The following is an 11,195-nucleotide window of genomic DNA, read 5'->3' on the forward strand; positions in this document are numbered from 1 at the left end:
TAGTAACACAGTAACCATGTATAATAATAGTTTGTATGTATACAATTACATTTTTACTAAAAATAAAAAAAAAATTACTGTTTAAAAGTCTTTAATATAATAAACATACATTAAATTCTTCCTAATATTCAAATTTTAAAAATTTAAACTATATATTTATAATATGCATGACTACGTGAAGAAAAAATGTATTTCGGTAAAAAATGTATGATTATTAACTTTAATGATAATAACCGAAATTAAAGAATTGCGGGGAGTGAGCGGTTGAAGACCTGTTCAATATTGGGTGTATGGACGGTTATAAAACAATAATTTTCAGTGCATACACTGTTATCACTGAAGAATATTCAGTTTGTGCACGGTGTTATACAACGGTAATAACACGGTACGTTACATATACTAGGCACAGTGTGTTAACTGTAACTAGTACGCCAAGTGCACGGTGTAACCCATATAAATAATCGGTATTCATTTTGACCAAAAACACAGTGCACTGAACCGAAATACCACTGTACATTGCACCATCGTTTACATTATATTAACACATTGAGTGCACCAAGATTGCTACTCGGGAAGTATCGTCGTAATTATTATTATTTCAAATTAAATTTGTATGATGGAATTTATTTCCAATATTTTTGATATAAGTTAAGCGGTTGATAGTTTTATTTTTATATTTATTCCACATATCTTGTAAGTATTCTTCTTTATGTACAGTTTCCTTTTTTTTAATATTCATTACATTGTTTTTTATTGAGTTAATTTTTAAATCTGTTTCACTTTGAATTTGCATGAGTAGTATATCTATGACTTGATGTATGTGTGGATGTGGTGTATAAAATTGGCTATTATAATGTTTATGGAAACTTTCTGCGTTATTCGTCGTTAAACGTGTTGCGCAAACGAGTGATCTATTTTCAGGTAAACGACTGATTTCGTCGTGCGCAAGCGAGTCGTCGATTTTCAGGTAAAAAATTTTGAATATGCGCAAACGAATTGCAGCGCTTCATTACTAATCATCAATCCCAATGAAAATTATAATAGCAGTTAACCTGTAATTTTCTCAATCGATTGATACCCTTTTCTAACGATTTGGTCCTTTCATAAAGAATACCAAAATTTTAACACATATTAAACGGAAATGTTTAGGTTTCTGTTAATATAGGTACACGGTCATGTCGTAAAGCTTTTCTTTTACTTAGCTCGCAACATTATCGTGTCGCTAAATTTCTATAACAAAAATCTATAAACATACTGGAAAAAGTAATTTTAACGTTTACCGAATTTAGTGAGAGTAATCCGTTTGTGACTTATTAATGCTTAAATATTCGTTCAATTTACTGCTACTGGGCAATTTTACAAACCCAACAGTAAAAACCAGAAGTTAAAACGAAATTTTATCTCAATCTAACAATACCCCGTAGAGTAATATAGAGATGGCGTTTTGTATATCGACAGTAGAATCAAATTGAAACCATCGAGGAGGCAGTTTACAATATTCTTATCTTGTAGATCGCGCTGCAAACATTTCAATATTTATAAAATAATCATTTATCATAGAAAATTTTTAACCTATTATATTTCTATATTATATATAGACAATATAGACTAGGTATGGTAATTATTAATTCTAACTTTTTCGTTTCTTTGTTTTTCGATTTTTAATTTATTCATATTGTATTATCTTCAGCAAAATGCTTAGTTGTTTTGTTTGTGGCAGAACGAGGAATAAAAATTCATCAATTGAAGATATTACTTTTCATAAGTGAGTATAAACTTATTGTATACCTAATATTTGTTGTATTTGATATTATGGTCATAAGGTCATAACTAATAATATTAATTATTAATATAACAACACTTATTTAATTTATATGTTTCCTGTTAATGAAAAAATTAGAGACAAATGGAAGAATTTTGTTTTGGAAAATAAATTAAGTATACAAAGTACAAATAAATATTCTGTTAATAAATTAATAAATTTTGTTCAAAACATTTTCTTCAGACTTGTTTTGTGATGCGAAATAATAAAAGATTCTTAGTTAAAAATGCAGTACCATCAAAAATAATTTTAAGGGTCAAAAGTGTAAGCAAGTCATTTTAATTTATTCATAATTTTAATAATATGATTATTTTAGGCTAGAAAATGTGTATTCCGAAGAAGTCAAACTACTAAATCAGCCAATTGTGTGTTCTGATAATGAACCAAAAAGTAGTTTTAAAGTAACACAAACCCTGATCAAGGTACACTATTTTATGTTATTCTAAAAAATTAGATACCTATATATTATTATATAGTTAGATTATTTTGTATAAGTTATTTGATTATTAAATAAAATATACTTATATCCGTTAGTTATTGTTGTAGCAGTTAGGTAACTATTCTTGATAAATAAATCAAAATAAACCCAAAAGGTTGAAATTAATATTTATTTTATTTGTTATTAGTACATAGTTGATTAAATTTAAATACATTTTAACATTCTTGTTTAAGCCACAATATTTTATTAGGTACCTGATTATGTTATTTGTAATGGAGAATCAGTATCAGATTTCAACAAATCTACCTTCTTAAATACAAACACCTCTGTTAGTGCCAAGGAACATGAAGATCAAGTAGTTGGCTTTACACTTTAATTAGCATTGTTTAATAATAATATACATTTAATTTATAGATTCCTGTTAGGTACTGTTAATGTAAGTGAAATATCTCCTTTAACCTCTAAACATTCAAGTTATTTGAATACCACTAAAGACGTGTCTGTTACTCAAAGGTGGGCAAGTTAATGAAAATAATTAACTCAAGTTAAGTTAAGTTAAGAGGACACAAGATCGATAAGTTAAAAGTTAAGTTAACAAATTATAAATTTAACTCGATAAGTTAAAAGTTAATATAGGAAAAAAAATTAACTTAACTCAGTTTAAAAAAGTTAATCAATTTTTTTTAAATTATTAAGTAAATCACATAAAGAGGGAATGTGTCTTTGTAGTTTCTAATTTATATATTATAAATCAATTTGATTTAACTTTTATCATAATGTACACTGTATACCCTTTTACTTTTTTTTTATTTATTAAATTAAACTATTTTTAACTAGTTTAACTTATTAACTTATTTTTTTAAAATCAACTGAGAAAAGCTAAGTTATTTCAACTGTAAATTAAACTAGTTAAGTTCATAAGTTAATTAGAAAACAAAGTAACTATTTAAGTTTAAAAGTTTAAAAAAATTGACTTTTTAACTTAAGTTTAACTTTTTAACTAGTTAAAACCCACCTTTGCTGTTACTATTAATGTTGATGATATTAATGAATGTGGAGTGATGCCATTAACACCTGAGAATGCAAATTCCTTAAATATATCTGAACATGCGAAAAATCATGCACTTTACCGGTATTTGTTGTTGTCCATCTTTATTATCTATTTTAATTTGTTTATAATATTATGATCTTATGTGTTTTAGAAAAATTTAATTTCATCATTTGTGGCTGCTTCTGAGATTGATTCTGGCGATACTCCCAGACGACTATTTTTAAAACGTGGTGTTCATCAGTTATCAAATGAAGTAAAACTGTAGAACAAAAAATTTAAGTTACTCCAACAAACAGCAAGACGTCAGAGTAAGAAAATTGCTTACTTGAAGTCTATAATTCATAATCTTCAGAAGAAAAATCTAATCAATGATAAAACCACGAACACATTATTGGATTCTTTTGGTAAGCATAGTGATTTGATTACCAATTGGGCAAAAAAAAAATGTTGGGAAACCACTTTCTAGAAAATATAGTCCTGCTTTACGCCAATTTGCTTTATCCCTTCATTTTTTTTCTGCCAAGGCTTAGGTTTATGTAAGAAAAGAATTTAACACTATACTTCCACATCCTCGCACTCTATCAAAATGGTATTCTCACATGAACGCTGAGCCTGGCTTTACGCATGAAGCTTTCAAAACTCTATCGCTTAAAGTAAAACACTCAGCTTGTCCTGTTTATTGCAGTCTTATGGTTGATGAAATGGCTATTCGTCAACATTTGGAGTACGATGGCAATAAATATTATGAGCAAGTTAATCTTGGTAATGGTATGAATGATGACTGCTTAGACATAGCAAAATAGTGTTTTGTCTTTATGGTTGTAGCAGTTAACGAAGATTGGAAGATTCCTATAGGCTATTTTTTAACCTCAAGTTTAAATAGTTCACAAAAATGTGAACTATTAAAACCTGCATTGAGTTTGTTGAAAGAAACTGGTATTAATATAATAAGTTTAATTTTTGATGGTTGCTCATCTAATATAACAATGGCCAAACTGTTAGGTTGCAATTTCAATATTAGCACATTAAATACAAAATTTGATGCACAATCTACTAACAATAGTAATACTGAAGTAGCTGTATTTTTTGATCCAGCGCATATGATTAAATTCGTAAGAAATGCTTTTGGCGAAAAAAAAATTGTATGGATGGGGATGACCAAATAATTGATTTTAGTTTTATACAAAAGTTATGTGTTCTTCAGGAAACAGAAGGAGCCCATTTGTCCAACAAGTTGAGAAAACAACATATTCATTATCATAAGCAAAAAATGAAAGTTAAGCTGGCTACACAGTTAATCAGTCAGTCAGTGGCTGATGCTCTTAAATTCTTAAAAAATAACTTGTGTCTTCCCGATTTTTTGCAAGCTGGTTCAACTATTAAGTTCATTGAAATGTTCAATGCTGGGTTTGATATCCTGAACTCTAGATCAGCAAATTGTATTGGGAAAAAAAAGCTATGTGCGAAGAAAACTATAAAGAAATATTAGAGTTTGCAAATGCTATAACAAAATTATTCAATGTTTGAAAGTCAAAGAAAACAATAATTTTATACCTGTATTGGAGTCAAATCGAAAAACTGGTTTCATTGGATTTATTATGTGTTTCAATTCTTTATTAAACTTGTACTCTAGTTTAATAGCAACAAAAATGCTGAATCATATTAAATTTACAAGATTAGTCAAGACCATTTAGAATTATTTTTTGGTAATGTCATATCACTTGGTGGATTCAATAATAATCCAACGGCTCGTCAATTTCAATCTGCATATAAGAAACTTGTGATAAGAATTAACAATATTCCAAGTTTTAATTCTGGCAATTGTATGCCATTAGAACCATAGGCGCAACTAGACCTGCAATTTAAGGGGTGCTAAAATTTAGTATACCTTGGTAACCCGTGGGGGGCTTCCCCCACCAACACACAACTTCAAAGCTATTAACAACATGCTTTTATAACTCAACTTCATATTTATATTAATTTATATGATAACACATTTGATATTTTGATAATGATGAATATTAAGGAACAATCACTAAAAACATTATAATTAATAATTAATTACAATAACTAATAACAACTATTTAGATAACATCTATTATTTTAAAACAATTTTCCTGGTTTTTGTGTTATATCTATCTAACACTGTTTCCGTTTGTATTTTATTTGATAAATCCTTCTCAATATTTAAAATTGACAAGTCACTAAAGCGCTGCTGCAACATACTTGTTCTTAGCCAATTTTTGATACGTCTCATACTAGAAAAACTACGTTCACAAGTTGCAGAACTTATTGGGATTGTAATTGCAATTTGAAGTAGCTTATACAAGTTAGGAAAAGCTTCTTTATTTATTTTTCCTTTAATGTCATCAAAATTGAAATCTGGTGGCAAACAGTTTTTGAAAACCATCATTTCAGCTTTTAATAAATCGATTGAAACTTTTGTCACATTCTGAAATTGAATAGTAAAAATAATAAAAATATTAAAGTTATAGTAACTTAAACTACACTACTGAAAAAAAAATTGAATTCAATATTGAAATTGTATTTAATATTATATCAATTTTACTTTATAGTTATTTATGAACTCTAAGCTTCCTTCATAGTTCATATTCATAAAATTATCAACGGAGCAAGCCATAGATAAACTTTCTTCAGAGAACCTATATTTTAAATTAACGATTATAGAATCAATTATTGGATAGTATAAATTTTGTCTCCAATAGTCTTCAACAGATTGTGTAATATTTGGTTCATTTTCTTCTCCAGTTGTTAATTGTAAGTAAAAATTGTTCAAAGATTTCGGTTGAGTTCTTATCCGTTTTCTTCCTAATCATTAAATACATTTTTTATTAGTAACTTAAAATTAAATTACTGTTATATGTATTTAAATTTTGATTTTTGTGAACATGAATTTTGTTTTGATGGTATTGTTAATTAATAATTATTACATATGAATGTCTAAGAAATGTATTTCACACATAAAGTTAAAACTTATTTAAGAAAAACCTTTAGATTTTACAAAGGTTTACAGTTAATCTAATATTTACCTTTGTGTGGTACTTCAAGGGTTATATCATTCTCTTCAGCTAAAGATGTAATTTTTTGCCAAAATGTAGAAAATTCAATGTCAGAACGTAATTTTTCAATACTTTGTATACTTCCATTGATAATGCTTTTTGCTTTTCCTAAAGTGGCATTTTTAGATTGTAATGTGACACTTATTATATTAATGATACCAAGAATGTCTTTCAATAGAGTAACTCCAATAAAAAAAGCACAGTTTTTTATTTGACCGAGAATACCTAAAATTATAATTAAGAAAAAAATTCAACAATTAAAAATAATGTATCAAATTATAATTACATTAAATAATTTTTTTTCAATTACCGATAGCTTCAATAGCATCTTTGTCCACTTGTGCTTCAACTTCATTCTTTAAAAATTCTAATATTGATGAGTAATTTTTTATCATCGATTCGCAATTTTTATAGCGACATACCCATCTTGTATCGCATATCCTGAGAACATTTCCTTTTTTTAAACCTAGTTTAGATTGAACTTCAATGAGTTTAGCATTGTTGGATGGTCGAGAGAAATGAACATAAACCATTTCTAAAGTATTAAAAATACTTCGAGCTCTCTATAAATGTTAATACAGATTATATAATTATATGATAAAAATTTTATTATTTTACTACAGGTATAGCCGTATAGGCATTCTGTTAAAAATACTTCAATGAATTATTGTTTGATTATTATTTTATTATTATTATTATTATTTTTATTATCTTAAACTAATTAATACCTTTATTCCTTTACACATATCCACAACAATCAAATTTAATCTGTGTGCCATACAGTGTGTGTATATGGCACATGGAAATTGTTGTTTAATTTTTGACTGGACACCTCCAAGGTGTCCAGCCATTACGCTGGCACCATCATAAGACTGAGCAACAATATTTAATGTATTGATATTAATACTTAAATTTTGAAAACAATTAAAAACAGCAGAAATTATATGGTTGGCAGTTTGTCCATTAGAAACATCTATGAATTGCAAAAATCTTTCACGTGCCTCAAGACCAACAGCATACCGTACACATACAGATAACTGTTCTTCTTTATGGGACCTGTGGACAAATATATATTTACATTTAAAAAATATTAATTTGATCAAAATATAGGTATATATGACTATTATAAATATTACAATGGTGAAATATATTGTACCTGGCTTCATCAACCATAAGTGCAAAATTCCCAGAAACAACAATTTCCTCAACAATAATTTCTTTAATTAGGTCAGCACTTATTTTAATAATTTCGTCCTGCACTTTCCAACTGGTATGGTTAATTTTATTCTCATATACATTTTTCAAATCTGGCATGAACTTTGAAAATACCATATGGCACATTTCCTTATAATTACCTAAAATTATATTTATATTATTACAAGAAAATATTAATTTTATTAATAAATAATAATATTATAAATGTACCTTGATTTAAAGAATCTAAATTTTCATTATGTCCTCTAAATGCTATGCCTTGCTTAGCAAGGTATAACACAACATCAATTAAACTAGACATGTATTTGCGATTAATTTCAACTTGTTTTTTATGGAAGCTAGATAGTTGTGTCACAACAGATCCTGTCTTTAAACTACTTTTATATGCACACATTTTTGATAAATTAGTCAAATGAGTACTGGTAGAAGAATGTTTTTTTGATTTTACAAGAAACTGAAAAAAATGTGGTCGATTATATTAATCATGATACAAATTTAGTATTCAATACTAACGTCTAACACACTAAGTTATTCTAGCGAAGTTTAAGTTTTTGAATAATTTTTATTTTTTAATTATTTTATTTGTAAAAATACATATACTATTACACTTCAAAATAAACTACTTACCTTTTGCCAATTATTGAACCCAGATTTAATCCATATATTTTCACCTGAATTTTCTGAACCGAAAGTTCGGCAAACAAAGCAGAATGCAGCGTTACGCTGAACACTGTATTCTAGCCAATCACATTCATTGTACCATTGGCTTCGAAACGATCTTTGTTGTGTTCCAAATTTAATTTTTTTATATTCCTAATTAATAAATAATAATAAAATTAATCAGAAAAATATTAAACACCTTATTATAGTTTTATTATTATTATTTTATTTTATTTGTTTAAAAAAACTCATAAAACGAATTATTAAGTTTTTATATGTAAACAGAATAAATCTTACTGTAAGTATATGACGACATGGGCCGGAATCTTTATTTCCCAAATCAAGAGTTGTATCACTTGTATGAGTAGTACTATTAGTAGAAATGTCAACCATGCCAGGATCGTCAATATCAGCTTCAATTTCGTTTTCCTCATTATTATCTTTAGGTTTCCGTTTTTTAAAAATACTAAACATTTTAAATACCTATCAATTCAGATTTACGGAGACGGAATACTGTTACCTGTTGGCAGTTCAAGTTTTGGGTACTGTATGTCTGTATAACGTGTGTCGTCGTCTCGTCGACTGTTGTGTAATGTTATAAGTTATATTTATAATTTATAACGATAACGCATATAATGGAAAACATACGGGTAGCGGATTACGTAGATATAACAGTTTAAAAATAACTATTAACACAACCAAATTCCCAATGCAATATACCTTACCTATCGGCTATCATGATATTATATTGTAGACCTCATGACAAACTATGTTGTCATCTAATATAACTATCTTCGAAACATTAAATATAAATAAATTATTCTAAAATAAAAATTTAAACAGAATAGGTAGGTACAATAATGAAATACCTACAGCTTACAAATCAAGGATTTGACTTTGAATTTTTGGGGGTGCTAATTTTTAGTCTGGGGGTGCTAAAGTCCCCCTAGCACCCCCCTAGTTGCGCCTATGATTAGAACATATAAATAGATGTTTTACATTACTCAAGTACAGATCCGGTAAAGGTTATAAATAATACATGTTCTCTAATTGATACTGATTTAATTGGAGAAACTTCTGATAAAGGGACATATTTTATTAATGACCATGATTATATAATAATGCAAGATACTTATACCTTCAGTAATTTTGCTCAATAAATAGTAGTTTACATAACTGGATTTGTTGTCTATAAATTGATGTCAATTCTTAAATGTGAAACATGTATTGAGTCTTTGATTGCTACGGATAAGCAACAATTTTTAAATTCATTTATCAATCTTAAAAACCAAGGTGGTAATAAAGGTGGACTGATATATCCCAGTGATGATGTCTTTACTATATGTTTTCTTACAGAAAAAATTCTTCGGAATTTTGATTATAAAAATAAAGCCGTTAATACCTTATTATTAGTTCAGTCTAAAGTTCTAAATAATTTTTTACATAATACACATATATTTACTTCTTTAAATATTCATAGAACAGAATCCTTAAGTCCATTATCAGATCATGCCATCCTTCTTATAAAATAAATTTCATCCACAAACACAAAATTAAAAATTAACCATAGAGTCAAAAACCTAAATGTAAAACCGTCACTCCGCATGTGGTACAATAAACTAACTCTATTCCAAGGTAAATCATTTATTTACATTTTTATACAAGGTGTCCCACTGAGATCTGACAAATGAGATAACTTTTGTTCTAATTAATATTTTAAAAAAATGTCTTTTAAATATAATTCATTGGAAATTGTGCCACATTTGTAGTATACATTTTTTATTTTTAATACTGAAAATAAAAAACTACAAAATTGATAAAAAAATTCCAAAATATCCAAAATAGCCAATTTGTAAATATTTTTCAGAAAAATTTATACGGTAAAAACATTTATTTAAGTCAAGTGGCTGATTTTTACAATTTTTTTAAATATCAATATTATCGTTAAGTAACTTACGATCTAGTTTATGTTAGAAACATTATTATTTCAAAAAATATAAATCGTTTTTGAATTATTTTATGTGAACATTTTGAAATAGGTGCATGTTATAATCTAACTATTTTTTTTTTATTGTATTTATTATAATAATAAGTTGTGTACTAGTGTATAAACTATATTAATACACATATATCTGGGCGCCCAATTCAGTAATACAAGAATTGAACTAATTCAATAAATTTACATGAGACCTTGATGGCCTTAACCAAATAATACAATATTTAATATAATTAACGATGCAAAGAGTACATACATACGATCTGGCACAATGAATGAAGTCTTCGTATAAGAGTGTATAAAAGATCCATAAACGCCGCACAAATAACGGAAGGAAGATGGATCAAATCCAACGTTGTCGGAACGCCACAACAAACAACGCGTCAATATAAATTGATACGCGGTTGAAATATTACACGTTGCAAATAATAATAATGAAAGGCCTTTCGATGTGCATTTATTAGCACCTTCACATCGGCGACCACTGTCCGACTACGAATGTCGGGCGACAACTATCCGACTACGAATGTCGGGCGAGTGGGGAGTCTAGAAGGTTCTAGAACGATCTCGACTATCTTAATGACCGGTGATCGATCGATAAAGGCGATATCCGACACCCTGATTTATTGATATAGATAACAACAATAAATTTATAATGTTAATAAATAATTATTAAAAAGTTAAATAATAAACGACTTTATTGTAATAATAAGGAACACGTTTTTAATATCTAATAATTAAGAGAACATTATAATAATAATAAAAATAAAACAAAAACGCGGACGACGTCGCGAGAACAAAACTGAAAAATATTATATCAATTAACAGTGTTGCCAAAATACATTGTCCCTACAGTACTCCCCGTCCAGAGACGGAGTCGTAGGATAACATGGTTGATAATAATTTGATAAATAATAATAAGAAAAAATATA

General features: G+C 27.6%; 2 protein-coding genes across 2 annotated transcripts; one reads left to right on the plus strand and one right to left on the minus strand.

Moving 5' to 3' along the window:
* The first annotated feature begins 1,694 nt into the window (after window positions 1–1,694).
* On the plus strand, window positions 1,695–3,577 carry LOC149061737 (uncharacterized). Its single transcript, XM_089215096.1, is given in 8 exon segments — window positions 1,695–1,765; window positions 1,877–1,967; window positions 1,970–2,090; window positions 2,144–2,244; window positions 2,512–2,623; window positions 2,687–2,778; window positions 3,266–3,382; window positions 3,464–3,577. Coding segments are annotated over 8 exon segments (819 nt in total).
* Window positions 3,578–5,410: 1,833 nt separating this feature from the next.
* Window positions 5,411–8,741, minus strand: LOC107169385 (zinc finger MYM-type protein 1-like). Its single transcript, XM_089215830.1, has 9 exons — window positions 8,565–8,741; window positions 8,235–8,420; window positions 7,818–8,061; window positions 7,549–7,747; window positions 7,121–7,448; window positions 6,703–6,955; window positions 6,363–6,617; window positions 5,882–6,141; window positions 5,411–5,764 (listed from the first exon to the last, which is right to left on the minus strand). The coding sequence occupies exons 1-9, from the start codon at window positions 8,739–8,741 to the stop codon at window positions 5,411–5,413; spliced, it is 2,256 nt and encodes a 751-aa protein (XP_089071956.1).
* Between the last annotated feature and the right edge of the window lie 2,454 nt (window positions 8,742–11,195).

The sequence above is a fragment of the Diuraphis noxia genome, unplaced genomic scaffold, assembly GCF_037042655.1.
Source record: "Diuraphis noxia isolate RWA-SAM2 unplaced genomic scaffold, SU_Dnox_SAM2 contig0001, whole genome shotgun sequence".
Lineage (NCBI taxonomy): Eukaryota > Metazoa > Arthropoda > Insecta > Hemiptera > Aphididae > Diuraphis > Diuraphis noxia.

What these genes read in the sequence shown, in the direction of transcription:
- LOC107169385 (XM_089215830.1), bottom strand. Translation starts at nt 8,741, where the DNA reads ATGTTTAGTATTTTTAAAAAACGGAAACCTAAAGATAATAATGAGGAA. An exon ending in ATATGTGTAAAGGAATAAAG is followed by an intron (nt 6,956 to 7,120) that starts GTATTAATTAGT and finishes TAACATTTATAG; the next exon opens with AGAGCTCGAAGTATTTTTAA. An exon ending in AGATGCTATTGAAGCTATCG is followed by an intron (nt 6,618 to 6,702) that starts GTAATTGAAAAA and finishes TTATAATTTTAG; the next exon opens with GTATTCTCGGTCAAATAAAA.